Source organism: Schistocerca nitens, chromosome 10 (assembly GCF_023898315.1).
Source record: "Schistocerca nitens isolate TAMUIC-IGC-003100 chromosome 10, iqSchNite1.1, whole genome shotgun sequence".
Taxonomy (NCBI): Eukaryota; Metazoa; Arthropoda; class Insecta; order Orthoptera; family Acrididae; genus Schistocerca; species Schistocerca nitens.
In genome coordinates, this window is record NC_064623.1 from 127919256 (window position 1) to 127939179 (window position 19924).

The following is a 19924-nucleotide window of genomic DNA, read 5'->3' on the forward strand; positions in this document are numbered from 1 at the left end:
ATTTTTCGACATAATCACCATTTCTGTCGATGCATTTTTGTAGACGCTGTGGCAGCTTTTGTATGCCCATGCCATACCAGCTGGCTGCCATGCTGTTCAGAAAGTTATGAACCTCTTCTTTCACCTCGTCGTCGGAGCTGAATCGCTTTCCGGCCAAATGTTCTTTTAACCTAGGGAACAGATGATAGCCACTGGGCGCCAAGTCAGGACTGTAGGGTGGGTGGGTGATTATGTTCCACTAAAACTACTGCAGGAGAGCAACGGTTTGCCGAGCGATGTGTGGGCGAGCGTTGTCATGGAGAATGTGTACGCCCTTGCTCAACATTCCTCTCCTCCGGTTCTGAATTGCCCGTTTGAGTTTTTTCAGAGTCTCACAGTACTTGTCAGCGTTAATTGAGGTCCCAGCGATTCAGCTCCGACGACGAGGTGATGGAAGAGGTTCATAACTTCCTGAAAAGCATGGCGGCAAGCTGGTATGACGTGGGCATACAAAAACTGCCACAGCGTCTGCAAAAATGTATCGACAGAAATCGTGATTATGTCGAAAAATAGCTAAATGTTCAAGCTAACTGATGTAAACCATTGTAGAAATAAACAGGTCTATGTACTTATAAAAAACTAGGAGACCTTACTTTTGGTATTACCCTCGCATTTCAACGTGTTGATTTTAAATGGGACTGCAATATGCAGGTCAAGCAAGTGTCACAATGGAGAGGAGTAATGCAGGGGAAGTATGTTTTGTAACAAGTGTGTACCCTCACCGTGGATAGGTAGCTTTCTTATCTGAGAAGAAGTTGTGGGTAGTACTTGCGATGCACGACGAATTCTTTTGTCATTCAGTCTAACATTTAACAACCCCACTTCCTACACACACACACACACACACGCACACACACACAAACTAAATATCATTTATCTTTCATCATTTCAAAAATAAAAATGCTCCAAGAAAAGTCTTTCATTCTACAGTTTAGTTAGGTGCCAAAGTTAGTGATAATGTGGGGGGAGGGAGAGAGCAGGGGCAACAGACGGCAGGGGGGAGGGAGGGTGGGAAATGTCTGACTGCACTCAGGGGTAATGGTGTAAGAGAGGTTGGAAAATACCAGTCTACCAGTAACCACCAATCCCGACTCTTTCAAGAACGTAACTCCCACGTATACAACAGCTCCGTTTTAAGAAAAACTAGTTTTTCACGCCTCTCAATAATAATGACCTAGTCTCTCCCTAACTGCGTGTCATAGAAAGATATGATTTTGTATGTACATTCAGTGGTGTACGTCGACATTGGCGGCAAAATGTGTAATGTAATATAGTAAAACATAATGCCTGATGCTAAAGTTTTATTACACGAACAGCGAAATGTAAGCGACAAATTTTTTTGCTATCGTTTTGCAGGTAAAAGCGGAGGGGGGGAGTGTCAGCGCGAAAAAGTTCCAGAAATGTTTCAAGTTATGTGTAAAGTTTGGTGGAGACAGTAACTGCTCTCATTCTCAAATATTGATGAATGTAGCATGGGTAATCTGTGCATCAAGAGTTGCACACCACAGGACATAAACACTTTATTTATTTAATCGTATGGCTAGGGTTCCCCATCGGGCAGACTCTTCGCGGGGTGCCGGTCTTTCAATTTGACGCCACTTCGGCAACCTGCAGTCGATGAGGGTGATAGGATGATGATGACAGCACAACACCAAGTCCTTGGGAGGAGAAAATTCCCCGACCCAGCCAGCTACCGAACCCAGGCCCAGAGGATTCACAATCCGTCACGCTGACCATTCAGCTACCTGGGACGGGCAGGACATATACACTCCTGGAAATGGAAAAAAGAACACATTGACACCGGTGTGTCAGACCCACCATACTTGCTCCGGACACTGCGAGAGGGCTGTACAAGCAATGATCACACGCACGGCACAGCGGACACACCAGGAACCGCGGTGTTGGCCGTCGAATGGCGCTAGCTGCGCAGCATTTGTGCACCGCCGCCGTCAGTGTCAGCCAGTTTGCCGTGGCATACGGAGCTCCATCGCAGTCTTTAACACTGGTAGCATGCCGCGACAGCGTGGACGTGAACCGTATGTGCAGTTGACGGACTTTGAGCGAGGGCGTATAGTGGGCATGCGGGAGGCCGGGTGGACGTACCGCCGAATTGCTCAACACGTGGGGCGTGAGGTCTCCACAGTACATCGATGTTGTCGCCAGTGGTCGGCGGAAGGTGCACGTGCCCGTCGACCTGGGACCGGACCGCAGCGACGCACGGATGCACGCCAAGACCGTAGGATCCTACGCAGTGCCGTAGGGGACCGCACCGCCACTTCCCAGCAAATTAGGGACACTGTTGCTCCTGGGGTATCGGCGAGGACCATTCGCAACCGTCTCCATGAAGCTGGGCTACGGTCCCGCACACCGTTAGGCCGTCTTCCGCTCACGCCCCAACATCGTGCAGCCCGCCTCCAGTGGTGTCGCGACAGGCGTGAATGGAGGGACGAATGGAGACGTGTCGTCTTCAGCGATGAGAGTCGCTTCTGCCTTGGTGCCAATGATGGTCGTATGCGTGTTTGGCGCCGTGCAGGTGAGCGCCACAATCAGGACTGCATACGACCGAGGCACACAGGGCCAACACCCGGCATCATGGTGTGGGGAGCGATCTCCTACACTGGCCGTACACCACTGGTGATCGTCGAGGGGACACTGAATAGTGCACGGTACATCCAAACCGTCATCGAACCCATCGTTCTACCATTCCTAGACCGGCAAGGGAACTTGCTGTTCCAACAGGACAATGCACGTCCGCATGTATCCCGTGCCACCCAACGTGCTCTAGAAGGTGTAAGTCAACTACCCTGGCCAGCAAAATCTCCGGATCTGTCCCCCATTGAGCATGTTTGGGACTGGATGAAGCGTCGTCTCACGCGGTCTGCACGTCCAGCACGAACGCTGGTCCAACTGAGGCGCCAGGTGGAAATGGCATGGCAAGCCGTTCCACAGGACTACATCCAGCATCTCTACGATCGTCTCCATGGGAGAATAGCAGCCTGCATTGCTGCGAAAGGTGGATATACACTGTACTAGTGCCGACATTGTGCATGCTCTGTTGCCTGTGTCTATGTGCCTGTGGTTCTGTCAGTGTGATCATGTGATGTATCTGACCCCAGGAATGTGTCAATAAAGTTTCCCCTTCCTGGGACAATGAATTCACGGTGTTCTTATTTCAATTTCCAGGAGTGTAGATTGATCAGCCAGAACATGTATGATCACCTGTCTAAGAGCCGGAATCTCCACCTTTGGCACGGATAACAGTAGCATCGCATCATGGCATGGGAGCAATGAGATCTTTGTAGGTCACCTAATTCCGGTAAATTCCGGGAAGGGGCAGGGGGGGGGGGGTGGCGGTCATGAGCTGATGTGTTCGATCGACTACAGATCTGGCGAGCTGGAGGGCCAACACTTCAATTGCAACTCGCCACTGTGTTCTTCAAAACATTCCATCAAACTCCTGGCCTTGTGATGTAGCACAATATCTTGCTGAAAAATGCCACTGTCGTCAGGAAACATGGTCAAGAAGGGGTGTATGTCGTCTGCAACCAGTGTATGTATGATATTCCTTGGCCATAAAGGTGCCCTGTACGAGCTGCACCGGAGTCATGGATGCCCATGTGAATGTTCCCCAGAGCATAATGGAGCCGGCACCAACTTGTCTCCATCCATCAGTACAGGTGTCAAGTAGCTGTTTCACTGGAAGACGAAGGCACGATGAAGAACGTATCAGAATTCATCAGACCGTGCATCACTCTGCCACTATGCAAAACTCTAGCGCCAATGGTCACGTGTCCACTTGTAATCCCACCACAGTTCGCCGCCTGTCCTGTTTTACCAGTCTGCCCAGCCTACGACTTCCGACACCTGTAATGAGGGCTGACCGCCCAACCCCACGACGGCTGGAAGAGGTTTCGCCTTCGTTCTGCCACGTCTTGAAGACACTCAGCACGGCACTCCCCGAACACCCGACAAATCGTGCAGCTTCCGAATTGCTCGTGCCGAGCCTCCGGGCCATCACAACCTGCCCTCAGTCCAACTCAGATACACTCATAAATTAAGGATAATGCTGATACATGGTGAAACAACGCTCTGGTGGGCGGTTTGCGGGTTTAAATCGCTTAAGTTTACGACCATGCGGTGCATCTGACCTGTGGTCGTCGCACGGTGGCACTGGCAGCAGTCCACATATGCAGAGGTGTGTTGGTGCATGACAGAGTACGCTGTAGCGAGTAAGTGTGCAGACGTTTTCAGATGTGTTAATGGTGACTGTGTGTTGCAAATGGCTCAAATAACACATATTGATAACGTTATGAGGGGTAGAATACTAGGGTGATTGGAGGCCAGTCAAACACAGCAGGTCGTACCACGGGCCCTCCGTGTGCCACAAAGTGTATCTCAAGATTATGGCAACGATTCCAGCAGACAGAAAGCGTGTGCTGGTGCTACAGTACGGGACGTCCACAGTGTACAACACCACAAGAAGACCGATATCTCACCACCAGTGTCTGCAGACGGCCACAGAGTACTGCAGGTGTAGCCTTGCTTGAGACCTTACCGCAGCCACTGGAACAGCTGTCTCCAGACACACAGTCTACAGACGACTGAACGGACATTGTTTATTCGCCCGGAGACCTGCAAGGCGCATTCCACTGACCCCTGGTCACAGGAGAGCCTGTAAAGCCTGGTGTCAAGATCACAGTACATGGTCATTGGAACAGTGGTTCCATGTTATGTTCACAGACGAGTCCAGGTATAGTCTGAACAGTGATTCTCGCCGGGTTTTCATCTGGCGTGAACCAGGAACCTGATACCAACCCCTTAATGTCCTTGAAAGCAGCCTGTATGGAGGTCGTGGTTTGATGGCGTGGGGTGGGGTTATGATTGGTGCACATACACCTCTGCATGTCTTTGACAGAGGAACTGTAACAGGTCAAGTGTATCGGGTCGTCATTTTGCACCAGTATGTCCGCCTTTTCAGGGGTGCAGTGGGTCCCACCTTCCTCCTGATGGATGACAACGCACGGTCCCACCGAGCTGCCATCGTGGAGGAGTACCTTGAAACAGAAGATATCAGTAGATTGGAGTGGCCTGCCTGTTCTCCAGGCCTAAACCCCATCGAGCACGTCTGTGATGCTCTCGGTTGACGTATCGCTGCACGTCTTCAAACCCCTGCGGCACTTCAGGAGCTCCGACAGGCAATGGTGCAAGAATGGAAGGCTGTACCCCAGCAGCTGCTCGACCACCTGATCCAGAGTATGCCAACCCGCTGTGCGGCCTCTATACATGTGCATGGTGATCATATCCCATTTTGATGTCGGAGAACATGTGCAGGAAACAGTGGCGCTTTGTAGCACATGTGTTTCGGGACAGCTTTCTCAACTTATCACTAATACCGTGGATTTACAGGCCTGTGTCGTGTGTGTTCCCTATGTGCCTATGCTATTAGCGCCAGTTTTGTGTAGTGCCACGTTCTGTGGCACCACATTCTGCAATTATCCTTAACTTATGAGCACGAGTGTAGATGCGCGCCTTCCCCATTCTACAGCTCATACTGATACTACATGCACCGTACGTGAGTCTGACTTGCAGTCATTCCTCGCCAGGTGGAGCTGCTACCGCCTGGACAGGTTTATATCAGTGGTAGGTCAGTGGTCGTAATGTTCTGTCTGATCAGTGTACACAATTTGTAACTTTAACGCTCGTCTTATTGTGTTAAACCCTTAACATAAGCTTACACCTCTTAATGAGGATAACAGAACTTTAAATTTTTAAATCCCATACATATTATAAATGCGAAAGTTTGTGTGTATGTTTGTTACTCTGAAACGGCTGGACTGATTTGGGAGAAATCTGGAATGGAATTAGCTTACACCCTGAGTTAACACATAGGCTACTTTTAGAAGTGTTTAGTGCGAGGCGTGTTTTTTAAGTAACGTCCGTTTCGTTGTAAACATTAGTAGTTCGCGCGCATACCGAAACGAGCGCGTGCGTCGTGTACCGGCATGCCTCGGGAACAACTGTGCTCGGTTTCAGCTCTGTAGCTAACCTGTCGGTTACGTTCTGTGCTTTCAAAATGTTTAAGACTATCAACTCGCCCGCCGCGTGTGAAGTTCGCTCAGTGATACGGTTTTCGTTAGAAACGAACCTGTCTGCTGCAGAAATTGATCGACAGATTTGCGAAGTGTACGGTGATACTGTTATGAGTGAAATCAAAGTGCGTAAGTGGGTACAAAAATTCGAAAATGGCCGTGACAACGTCCATGATGAGGACCGCTCCGGTCGCCCTTCTTTGATTACAGACGGTTTGGTGGCTTCAATTGAAGCGAGGATTCGTGAGGACAGGCGCTTCACAATAACAGGTCTCTCAAACGAATTTCCAAGCGTGTTGAGATCAGTGCTTTACAACATTGTTTCTGAACACCTAAAGTTTAGGAAACTGTGCTGTTGGGTCCCGATACTCCTAACAGAGGACCAAAAAATCCAAAGGTTTGAGTGTGTGGTGAAGTTCTTGAATCGTTATCACGAAGAAGATGACGGCTTCTTGAGTCAGATCGTAATTGGAGACGAACCATGCTTTTCACAGATCGCGCCCGAATCGAATCCTCACACACTCGCCTGTAAAGGTGAAGGCCAAACAGACTCTGACCCAGCGCAAAATCATGGCGTCTGTGTTTTGGGATATGCATGTTGTTTTGTTGGTCGACTTCCTGCAACGAGGAATCACTATCAGTGCAGAAGAAAAAAAACTGCCAAACCCTGACAAAGCTACACAGAGCGATTCAAAACAAAAGATGCGGCATGCTGACAAAGGGAATTGTCCTTCTCCATGATAATGCAAGACCTCACACTGCAGGTCAGACCCACAATTTACTAAACAGTTTTGGCTGGGAAGTCTTAGACCACCCACCCTACAGTCCTGACCTTGCGCCGAGCGATTAATATCTGTTCCTCCACCTCCAACAACACCTCAGTGGCAACCGTTACAACGATGACGATGTGAAGACGGCAGTGAACTTTTGGTTATTGAGCAGGCGGCAAGTTTGTATGAAATCTTCGTACCTTATTTATTAGACTCCTTTAATTGTTCCAGACCTCACGCCAGTCTGCGTGAGCTTAAACGTGTGCATTTCGGCCTCCTCCAGCAACACTGTGTTGGCTCTTCTGCCAACACATCACATGGCGACGAGTTTAAAAACGGTCTTCTTCTTTATACTTGCTTAAATTACTTGTGTCATGGCTTTGCCACAATCTCCAGATGTGCTGTCCGAATTTTATCGCTTGCAGAATCAGCAGACGTAGGCCTTATTGGATGCCCTTGGACAGCTCGTCCAGGGTCAACGTGCAATGCAAAACGATGCGGCAGCCGCCGCTCCACCGCTACCGCAGCCACACCACACAGTTGCACCACCTTTTCGTCCTTTTGATGCGGCACTGGAAAGCTGGACGGAGTGGTCACGCCAATTTGGATTCCATCTCGCCGCCTACAGAATTCAAGGTATTGAGCGGCAGCCTTTTTTGCTTTCTTGTGTAGGTGTGTCCACCTACCGTGTGATAGTGAAATTGTTTCCCCGACACGACGTAGCAACTCTGTCCTACGAAGAAATTTTGTCTGCATTAGATGCATATTTCAAAGAATCAGTCAATGTAGTTGCAAAAAGGTATACTTTCTTTCGTACAAAACGTACGGCTGGTCAGACTAATCGGGAGTGGGTTGCAACTTTGCAGGGCCTTACTAGGGGTTGTGCTTTTGAGTGTGAATGTGGACTCGGATTCAGATACTATGGTACGTGATGCAATCGCACAGAACGTTCCTGATGTTCGTATAAGGGAACAGATTTTGAAACTAGTCAATCCCTCCCTTCAACAAGTGATAGACATATTGGATCGGCAGGACACACTTGACTTTGCTCAGGAATCATTTGAAACTTCGCCAGCCGTGTGTCACGTTAACCGGCCCGCCGGGCGAGCTGTACGGAACAGTAAACAGCCCTCGGGCCCGTCCGCGCAGCTGCCGCCAAGCTCTCCACTACGTGTGCCGCGCAAGCAAGCAAATGCAGTGCTAAAATCATGTCCGAGGTGTGCAACTAGACATTCGCGTGAGAATTGCCCGTCACGCCAGGCTATTTGCTTGTTCTGTAATAAAACAGGACATGTTCAGAGTGTTTGCCGGAAAAAGCTCAGAATGGACACTCACAACCATTCCAGGCCCTTTGCTTCGCGCCGGAATCGCAATCGAACCAAGAATACTCAGGCTCGTGAACCTTCGCCCATGGAAATTCATGTAGTTCATTCCACTCCGCCCAGTGCCACTCTTTCTAACAGTGACTGTGTTCGTCCCACAAATAGTGTGCGTCGACATCGACGGAAATCCCGTCAAGTCGCAAGTGCTTCTGTACCAGTGTCTGTTCACGTTGCACGAGACAGTCGCTCTTGTCGTCAGTAGGACAATAAACTTTTTGTAGACTTGGACATTAATGGCAACGTGATCCCATTTCATCTCCATACCGGAGCTGCAGTTTCATTGATCAATAGAGACACGTACAAACAACTGGGCACACCTCCGTTGCGTGCCGCAAATTTTAAGTTAAATAGTTATTCAGGACAAGCTATCCCTGTGTTAGGACAGTGCAGCCTTCTTGCAACATACAAAGGACAAACAAAACTTGTGTCATTTTACGTTCTTCGTTCTTCTTCTGCAGTTAACTTGTTTGGTTTAGATTTATTTCAGTTGTTTAACTTGTCTATAGTCAATTAGGTCCTATCAGTGAACCAGACTGTGCCTTCAGACAGTGTTTCTCGTCTATGTGAAGAGTTTGCGGACATTTTTGCACCGGGCCTCGGTTGCGCTCAGAACTATCAAGCACATTTGGAACTGAAAGTAAACGCGCAACCGAAATTTTTCAGAGCGCGCAATGTTCCCCACGCATTGCGTGATGAGGTCGCAAGAACAGTACACGATTTGGAATCAGAAGGTGTAACTGAACGTGTGCAGGCTTCTCTCTGGGCATCACCCTTAGTAATTTTGCCAAAACCTTCCGGCAAATTGAGACTTTGTGTGGACTTCAAAGCTACAGTCAATCCACAACTAGTGATTGCAACTTATCCTTTACCCCGCCCGGAAGATCTTTTTGACAAACTGTGCCCGAGTAAATATTTTTCGAAGTTGGACCTAGCAGATGCGTACTTGCAAATACCAGTGGACGAAGAATCCCAGCGCGTTTTGGTGGTTAACACGCATCTTGGTTTGTATCGATTCAAACGACTGCCATTCGGGTGTGCATCCGCCCCTGCATTGTTTCAGCAATATCTGCAAACTGTTTGTGCCTCGGTCCCTACTGCAGCAAACTATCTGGACGATATTGTGATCTCCGGCAAGACGGAAGAAGAACATTTAGCCAATCTCATAGCATTATTTCAGGTCTTGCGACACCATGGTCTTCGCTTGCGGAAGGACAAATGTGTGTTTTTTGCTCGTGACTTACCCTATCTGGGACATGTCCTCAACCCCCGAGGCATACATCCCAGTCCAGAGCACCTCCATGCCATACAAGACTTGCCTTCGCCGCAGAATTTGAAGCAGCTACAGAGTGTGCTGGGAAAAATCAATTACTATCATAACTATGTGCGCCATGCCTCTTCCATTTCAGCTCCGCTTCATCGCTTACGCCGTAAAGGTGTTCCGTTCGTCTGGACGACGGAATGCGTACGCGCCTTTCGCCAGTTGAAATCGGCGTTGCTTTCCACTACTTGCCTTACGCCATTCGTTCCCCAAAAACCCCTTTTGTTGATGGTAGATGCATCGGATTTCGGGATCGGTGCTGTGCTTGCGCAAAAAGATGGATCGCATGATCGCCCTATTGCCTTACGTCCAAATTGCTATCGTCTGCGCAAAGAAATTATTCACAGATAAAGAAGCTTTGGCTCTCGTATTTGGTGTTACTAAGTTTCATGATTTCTTGTATGGTCGTCACTTTACCATCATCACAGACCACAAACCTTTGATATCCCTTTTTCATCCGAACAAGCCTGTACCTCCCCGTACAGCGCAGAAATTCATTCGCTGGTCTATTTTCCTCTCGCAGTACCGCTACGATATCTTGTATCGGTCCACTGCTAAGCACGGAAACGCCGATGCGTTGTCCCGTTTGCCTGTTGCTGCGGATAGAGCGTTCGATTCTTCCGAACTTGCTTGCATGTTCATTGATGCGGAAACCGATGACGTGGTCGAATCGTTTCCGATTAATTTTCGTAGTGTAGCTACAGCCACAGCTGCTGACCCTGTCCTTGCTACCGTTTTGCGTTTTGTTGCTACGCAATGGCCCTTGTCAAAGTCACGGATCGAGGATCCGTTGGTTCGCCGATTTTTTGCTCACAAGGAGAGACTTTTTGTTCGACGTGGTGTTTTGCTGCTGCGTTCTGATAATGATCAGTCCCGGGTCGTGGTCCCACGTTCGTTACAGTCCTCTGTCTTACGGCTTCTCCACCACGGACATTGGGGTATAGTGCGAACGAAACAACTTGCTCGTCAACACTGTACTTGGTTCGGAATCGATGCTGCGATTACGAATATGTGCTCTTCTTGCATGGCGTGTGCCGCCCAACAATCCACCCCACCGTGGAAATTCTTTGCATGGCCGAAAGCCACTTCCCCTTGGCAACGCTTACACATCGATTTTGCTGGTCCATTCTGGAATGCTCGATGGTTGGTTGTGGTAGATTCATTCAGTAATTTTCCTTTTGTTGTCCGGATGTCTTCCACGACGTCTTCTGCCACCATCCAAGCGTTGTCCGCTATCTTTTGCATTGAAGGTCTTCCACGGACTATTGTTTCCGACAATGGCCCACAATTCATGTCCGCAGAATTTCAGTCATTGTGCAAGGCGAATGGTATTCAACATCTGAAATCCGCGCCGTTTTCGCCTCAGTCAAACGGTGCCGCTGAACGATTGGTCCGGACTTTCAAGTCACAGATGTTGAAGTTCAAAGAGTCGCATTCTTGGGAGGACGCGTTATTGCTCTTCTTGTCCTCGTATCGCTCTCAGCCCCGAGATGGTCGCTCGCCGGCTGAGTTGCTCCACGGTCGTCCTCATCGAACCTTGATGTCTTTGCTACATCCGCCGCATCAGGTTCCTGTGCAGCGGCAGACACCTGTTTTTGCTCCAGGCGACGTTGTATACTATCGCAACTATCGAGGTTCACGGCGTTGGCTCGCAGGGCGCATTCTTCGTTGCCTCGGCCGCGCTATGTATTTGGTTTTGGGGGCCTCTGGTGCGGTGCGTCGGCATCTCAATCAGCTGCGCCTCTGTCGTCGCACGGGATCTGCCGCTCCCCGTCTGCTTACAGCGACGGTGCCGTCCGGTCAGCGCCCTGGGGACCCATCTACTGGCTCGCCTCAGCCCCAGGTGTTACCGACGCTGCCTTCCATTTTGCCCCATGGCGACGCGCCGCCGCCGCCGCCGCCGCCGCCGCCTGTTCTCCCGCCGGCGACGCCCGCAGTGGACGCTTCGCTGCAGCCGCCAAGCGCCTCCCTGGGTCGCGCGCCGCCGATCGCTTCCCGTGACCAGCTGTCCTCCGACATCGAACTCTAACCCGCTCCGGACCAGATGTCGTCTTCGCCCGTCGGGTGCCCTGACCCGATGGAGGTCGACCATTCGGCCCCTCCAGTCTCTCTAAGGGCGCGTACACCGCATGTTGGCGTGTACCCTGGACCAGGGTTTCAGGCGTTTCCTAGCTCCCCTCGGACCGAATGGCAGGGTGCGGGTGGCACAGCCTCGCTTGTTGTTAGGCTCCCCATCTCGTCGCATACGTCAACATGGGGTCCTCCCCACGGCGGGCGGAAGCCTTATAACACAACCGTACGGCGATTTGCGGGGGAGGAATGTGGTGTCACCGCCAGACACCACACTTGCTAGGTGGTAGCCTTTAAATCGGCCGCGGTCCGCTAGTATACGTCGGACCCGCGTGTCGCCACTGTCAGTGATTGCAGACCGAGCGCCGCCACACAGCAGGTCTAGAGAGACTTCCTAGCACTCGCCCAGTTGTACAGCATACTTTGCCAGAGATGGATCAATGACAAATACGCTCTCATTTGCCGAGACGATAGTTAGCATAGCCTTCAGCTACGTCATTTGCTACGACCTAGCAAGGCGCCATTACCAGTTTATATTGAGATTGTAATTATGTATCATCAAGAGCGATGTTCTCCAATTATGGATTAAAGTTAAGTATTCCAAGAGCTTCGTACTTTATTTATTACACTCAACTCCTTTAATTGTTCCAGACCTCACGCCAGTCTGCGTGAGCTTAAACGCGTGCATTTCGGCCTCCTCTAGCAACACTGTGTTGGCTCTTCTGCCAACACATCACGTTCAAATGGACCTTACTTAAAAAACACGCCTCGTACAAGATATTTTTGGATTTGAAGAACATAACGCGAAATGTTGAACAATAATTACTCTTGGAAAAAGCTATTAACTCTTCGACTCTTGAACTATATAGCATTTGTGAAAATGCAGCTAATACGTCCTATATAAAACGATTTAACGTAATGAATACAATGCTTATACAATCCTCAAAGTGTTTAATCCATACTTCTATACAAGCACGTTGCATTATAGCTGCTGAGCGTCAAGCGTATCTTCTAGCTTCTGAGACACTTGAATAGCCTCAACGACGGTGTGGTTTAAATGGTGTAGGACAAAGAGCCATCGTACCTTGGCATACAGAACATGGTAGACTTTGAGTGATGCAGGATAAGACTACGATATGCGAGCGTATCCGCTAGTAACAGGCACACACTTGAGGGCAGATGACGTTGTTGCACGTACAAATATTATGGGTTTTGGATTGCAGCGAACTAGAAATAAGTCTATACCCTGAATTAACACAGAGCCTATCTTCTATTCCTAAAAAAAGGCTCTTTTCATGGGATGATCAACATGACTCACTGTTCTCGTGGGATGGGTAACGTGACTGAAACGATATCTGTGAAAGTTAACTATCAAATGAATGCATTAAGTTTAGTGTAGAGATTTGTTTTTTACTGTTTTGACAACTGAAATAAGTATGTACACAAATCTAGGACAACAGAAATATTCCTCTGGGATAAAATCATCAGTAAACATAGTAACAGCGTAACGTATGCATGTGGCAATATTTTGCAGCATGTAAAATGTTCTGGAAGTTCGTTGGAGCGTGATATTATTGGAGTTACTATAAATACACTATGTGACCAAAAGTATCCGGATACCTGGCTGAAAATGACTAACAAGTTCGTGGCGCCGTCCATCGGTAATGCTGGAATTCAATATGTTGTTGGCCCACCCTTATCCTTGATGACAGCTTCCACTCTCGTAGGCATACGTTCAAACAGGTGCTGGAAGTTCTCTTGGGGAATGGCAGCCCATTCTTCACGGAGTGCTCCACTGAGCAGAGATATCGATGTCGGTCGGTGAGGACTGGCACGAAGTCGGCGTTCCAAAAAATCCCAAAGGTGTTCTACAGGAGTCAGGTCAGGACTCTGTGGAGGCCTGTCCATTACAGGGATGTTATCGTGCACTATGAACAGGTGTTCGATCGTGTTGAAAGATATAATCGCCATCCCCTAATAGCTCTTCAACAGCGGGAAGCAAGAAAGAGCTTAAAACATAAATGTAGGCATCTGCTGCTATAGTGCCACGCAAAACAACAAGGGGTGCAAGCCCCCTCCCTGAAAAACACGACCACACAATAATACCATCGCTTCCGAATTTTACTGTTGTCACTACACACGCCCTGCCATCGAATCGCCACATTGTGTACCGTGAGTCATCACTCCACACACCGTTTTTCCACTGTACAATCGTCCAATGTTTACGCTCCTTACACCAAGCGAGGCGTCGTTTGACATTTCCAGCGTGATGTGTGGCTTATGAGCAGCCACTCGACCATGATATCCAAGTTTTCTCACCTCCCGCCTAACTATCATAGTACTTGCAGTGGATCGTGACGCAGTTTGGAATTCTTGTGTGATGGTCTGGATACATGTCTGCCCATTACACATCACGACGCTCTTCAACTGTCGGCAGTCTCTGTCAGTCAACAGACGAAGTCGACCTGTACGCTTTTGTGCTGTACCAGTCCCTTCACGTTTCCACTTCACTATCACATTGGAAACAGTGGACCTAGGGATGTTTATTAGTGTGGAAATCTCGCGTACAGACGTTTCGAAGTCCGTGAGTTCTGCGGAGCGTCCCATTCTGCTCTCTCACGATGTCTAATGACTACTGAAGTGGCTGATATGGAGTACCTGGCAGCAGGTGGCAGCACAATGCACCTAATATGAAAAACGTATGTTTTGGGGTGTCCGGATACTTTTGATCACATAGTGTAAGAGTGCAGGACAAACGTTGAAGGTGACAGGTATTCATGTGGGCACACTATGTTTGCGGCACGGACACATCTATGCTGGCTGCTCGCGTGCGTCGAGAGCCAGAAATCTCTCTATATATAGACTACGCAGACAGCAAAGAAGTCTAGGGACGTATGACAGTAGATATCTGGCTAGCCATAAACAGCAAGACAATTACGGTCTTTTCCGTGCTGGACACGTCGCAGTCGTGAAACTATTTAATCCCTTTCCTGGCTCATTTTGTAAGTCGCTACTCAGCCGCGTTAGAATTTTTTCCCTTCAGTGAACGAGTGAGCTGTGTGCGACATGTGTTCTGGCAGATCTCCTATCCTGTCACAATTGGGTGTTTATTCATTTATTTTTCGGTGTCGCGCGTTTTGCTGGGTCGCAAGAGTAGATCGTGCTTCAATATCTTGAACAGATAACTTTTATGATGGCGCATGGGCGTGAATAGTGAGTTTCGGTATTAATATTTCTTTATAAACAACTGTTTAACCGCGGATAACACTGACAGGCGCAACTAGTTCGGTCGATAATCATATGAAATACTGAAAAGCAAGCATGGAAGCCTGAAGACGCGACTGGCTATTGTTGCCATTTTATCTGTTTAGTAGTACGGTAACTTTTTTCGTTAGGAGCAGAACACAGCATGCTGTTTCAGACCATGTCCATTAGAGAGCCATGCATCTTTTCAGCCTGCCAACTTCTCTATCAGATGTCCTATTCGCGTAATGAATAACTGCAAATTCGTATCTTAACTGCGCCGAATTCCGAAGTTGTTGAGGACTTATTTTTGACGTTTTCACTCGTTAAAAATTTACTCTTCGGTTAGAGAAAAAACTGCGTTTAATCTGTAATGCACAATTGTAAGCTACATTACTCACTAACTAAATGAAACGTCAACTATCGTAGAAGGTCACATTGTTACCTCATATACAACGACTAACTTCCAAACAATAGCGATATTGTGCTCTATTTAGAACTAAGGAACGAGTATGAGTTGAATTTTCTATGAGGCGAGAATGTACCGGTATTGGTAGGGTCGCGAGTTGAGCCATACTAATCTTTCGTAGCCGCATTTTGGGCAAAAGCGTGGCTTATATCCGGGCTACTATTGCCTCATGCCCAGGTTTTCACGCGATGTCCCTACTTTTGGGCTTCTCATGCCCAGTGAACGCGTAAGCCTTACACGGGACGCTAATAATTAGAAACATAATGCCTATTCACTTCAAAAATTGTTGAATACATGGAAGTTCCGAAATCAGTTTCCGAACGAGTCGATGGACCAAGCCAAGAAAGTTAGAATGCGGAGCGCCAGGAGATTGCGTTCAGCCTACGTACTAGTGCAGGCATGGGATACCTGAGGGATCTACGCCGAATCGCCGTTGAGGAGTGGGGCAATATGGACCAACAGTGCCTTGATGAACTTGTGGACAGTATGCCACGACGAATACCGGTATGCATCAATGCAAGAGGACGTGCTACTGGGTGTTAGAGGTACCGGTGTGTACAGCAATCTGCCTTTGAAGGTCTCGCTGTATCGTGGTACAACATGCAATGTTCATGAGCAACAAGATGGGCGGAAATATGTTTACGTTGATCTCTATTCCAATTTTCTGTACAGGTTCCGGGAATCTCGGAACCAAGCTGATGCAAAGCTTTTTTTGATGTGTGTATATCATGTGCAAGCCTCTTCATCTCTGAGTAACTATTGCCATCCACATACGTTTGAACACGCTTACTCTACAATTTTTACCCGCACTTATTTATAACACCGAAATGACGATTCTTTGATGACTAAGGGTGTGTCTTATCTTTTGCTCCCTTCTTTTAGTCAAGTTGTGCCATAAATATGCTTTTTCCCAATTGGATTCAGTACTTTTTCATTAGTTATCCGATTTACACATCCAGTCTTCAGCATTATTTGTATCGTCATGTTTCAAAAGCTTCGATTCTCTTCTTTTCTGAACTGTTTACCGTTCACATTTCGCTTCTGTACAAGACTACACTCGTTACAATTACTTTCCTAACACCTATATTTACATTCGATGTTAACAAATTCCTATTTTCCACAAATGCTTTCTCGCTATTGGCATTGTGTATTTTATATTCTTTCTACTTCAGCTGTTGTCAGTTATCGCGCCTTTCTATTAGCAAAATTCGTGTGCTCCGTTTAGCATCATTGCTAAGTCTCTGATTTAATTCGACTATATTCCGTTTGTCGTTGTCTATCTTACAACCTCTTTTCAGACTCTTATACCTTACGTTCAACTGCTCTTCCAATTCCTTCATTGCTCTCACAGATGTGGAGGGTGGGGCAAATAATAGTGGCCCGAAGAACAGAGGTCCAGTGTAGGTTAAACACAGCAGAGGAAAGAAAATACAGTACTAACACAGCTACAGCTGAAAGTGACCACCATTCATCTTTGGGCATTTTTGGGGCCTAGTCAGAAAGTTTCTGAAGACAGATCGATAATCACACACTGACACATCAGGTGGCCTGTGTGACCAGCTAGGGCCGCGAGCAGACTGACCTCTGCTGACAACTCTATCAGGAGTCAAGATTGTGTAAATGTGCTCCAAGATTCGGTCGGCTGTATGGAGGCAGTTGTGCCATCCTGTTGGAAGTAACTGCAGATCTTTTCCTCCGTTAATGCTACCACAAATTCACATCCATTCGTATCCACTCGTCCGGGCCATTTTTATTTGCCTCACCTGAACAATCTTGTGTGCAAACCTTAAAGTTTTAATTTCTACTCCGTGATCTTTTAACTCCTTTTCCAGATTTTCTTTGGTTTATTTTCGTTTGTTGAATGTAAAAACTGAATAACTTTTAGGATAGGCTACAACCCTGTCTCACTCCCTTTTCAACTACTACTTTCTTTTCATGCCCTTTGACTCTTTCAGCTGCAATCTGGTTTCTACACGTGTACTAGTCATAGATAACCTTTCACTCTCTATGCAGGGGGTGTCTCAGGAGGAGCTGTCAGTATTCAAGGATATCACAGGAACGATCATCGAAGCAATAAAGTTTAGTAAAAATGGGAGTTGAAATGAATACCTAAAGAGCTATGAGCACTTTTTCATTTTCGATACTGTGAAACAAATCCCTTGTACTGCAAGCTCTTTGCCTTCCATACTTTTGGAGGTGGTTGTATGGACCAAAGCAAGAAAGAAAGTCCAGTACACATGCGCCCTAAAGCACATACTTTAAGAGCTACGAACACTTGTTCATCTATACTACTGAGAAACACATCTCTTCTACTGTACGAGTGTTGATAGCTCTTGAGGTATGCGTTTCAGGGTCCATGTTTACTAGATTTTTCCGTTTCAAATGATTGCTTTCCTGTCATAACCCTAAATACTGAATACTCCTCCTGGGACACCCTGTATTTTATGGGTGGTAGCTTTAGAATTTCCGACACCGGAAATGCTATTTTTCTTGTATTAGGAACTTCATTGCCGAAGTCAATATGGAGCAATTATTGATTCACCACAGAACAGTAGCAAGAAGAATACTGCAGATCGCAAAGGGCTTCGTGACGCCCACCATCAACCGGCGCGTTGTCTCAAGTAGTCAGCTGCGTTCCTCGCTTGTTCGAATCGGGCTATTTTCATCTGGGGCAGCGTGCAGGTAAGAAAAAAACCAGTGGCAGCCCACGTCAGCAGGGGCGGCCACAGACACCTCGGAACACAAACAGATGTTAACAAGACCAGGCGCGATAGTCACCTCTGAAGCAATGTCTGTCGTTGCGTACGTAGCCCCTGTCGCAACTGCAGTAGCCATGATAGCAGTTCTGGTGGTCGTAGCAGGTCTTCGTCTCCGAGCATTCGCTGCCTGAAACACACCACCCTCTCATGTCACATTCATTTGCTCCCTCCGGTAGAGAGAACAATCCGGATAACATTTAATTTTAAATTAACCCTTTAATTGGCAATTTTGCTCTCAAGCAACATCGATTTTCAATAGTCATTGTAGAAGCACTAGCAACGGAACCTTAAGACACGTACCGATTTATCGTCCGACCGAACAGTAGACAACATACTGTTCCTCTTATAGATATCCCTCACGTTTACAAGATCTGAAGATAGTTGCCGTCTCCAGTTTCGTGCAGCAGAACGATCCACGTCTCAAATACACTCGAAAACATCATGTTCGAAGATTTGAATACCCGAGCGCTGCTATGTACGAAAAAGAGAGAGAGAAATCGATATTGGTAGTTTACTTCCGGCTTTCCTACAATGCGGGCATGTCGTGAAGTGCGCCTTAAATTACTTCTTGCGAACGAGTAGCTACTACGCGGATCTGGCTATGATCACAATGGCACCGACATCGGCGGATTCCACCCGTAGCATTCCCTATACGAAAGGGCGTGTGAAATTGAGTAAAAAAAAACATTCACAAGAATGAAATGGCGTGTACAGTATATTCTGTGATGCAATGCAAAGTATGTGACATTTGTCATATGAGAGAAGCTTTTGCACGAAAGTAATAATAATCATTACTGTATGAAGTACCGGAAAATAAAAAATGTGCTGCTGTCATATTAATTGCAGAAAGAACAATTAATTATCATCTGAGGTCTCCATGCAATTCATACTATTTAAGAGCGCCGTTAAAAAAGTTTACTCTCTCTGTTAGTAGCTGCTTCTGTGATCGGTCGAATGTAATATAATGAGTAGCATTTAGGCGAGGAGAACCCTACGTCATAGTGACGTAACACTACGTCATCGTGACGTAAGTAAAACTAAATCGACTCATTAGTACGTATAACGATCGATCTTTGCCATTGTACCACAGATGTTGCACGATAACGTGAAAGCTAAATGTAAATACATTAGTACAATCGAAGTAACACCAGTTGTGTGCTATGTTCATCCCAGTTGAATTAGTTATTAAGCTCGAATGCCCACAATTTTGGATGTTATTGTGTGTTGAATGTCTGAACGAAGGAACCATAACAAAAGTAAAAAAAAAGAAACGCTTGTAGTAATTTTTTTTTAAAATCCGATGAATCGCCCATAAATTGTGGACAGAAACGTGAAACAATTACTTATTAAGCTGTAATCTATTTGGGATGTTATTGGGTATTTCACAAACATAACGAAAGGCAGAAAAAGCTTATGGTCTTTTTTAAAAAAATCCCATGAATCGTACATGATTGTGTCGACAGAAACGTGAAATAATTAATTATTAAGCTCTAATCCCAAGAATGTGGGATGTTATTGTGTGTTTCATGAACATAACGAATATCTGAACGAAGGCACCATAACCATAACGAAAGTAAAAAAAAAATCGAGTAATCCTTTTTTTAAATATCCGATTAATTGTGCATAAATAATGTTGACAGGAACGTGAAATAGGGAGAAATTAAAGTGTTTCATATTTTTATAAAAGCCAATGGATTGTACATAATTCTTCTGGGCAGAAACGTTAAACCGAGAAATTAATGTGGTTCCAAAGATAATTTCGAATATTGCTGCCATTTTAATTTT

The 19924-nt window shown here is 47.0% G+C and overlaps 1 protein-coding gene across 5 annotated transcripts in view; it reads right to left on the reverse strand.

Moving 5' to 3' along the window:
* LOC126210049 (uncharacterized) overlaps nt 1–19924 on the reverse strand; it is a 128176-nt gene that overhangs the window by 84907 nt on the left and 23345 nt on the right. For 4 of the 5 annotated variants that reach the window (XM_049939159.1, XM_049939158.1, XM_049939160.1 and 1 more), the window contains exon 3: nt 18159–18266. The exons of the other annotated variant lie outside the window; for it this stretch is intronic. In XM_049939159.1, the coding sequence (XP_049795116.1) occupies nt 18159–18266 (108 nt within the window). The remainder of the gene's footprint in view (nt 1–18158; nt 18267–19924) is intronic. 5 annotated transcript variants of the gene reach the window in all.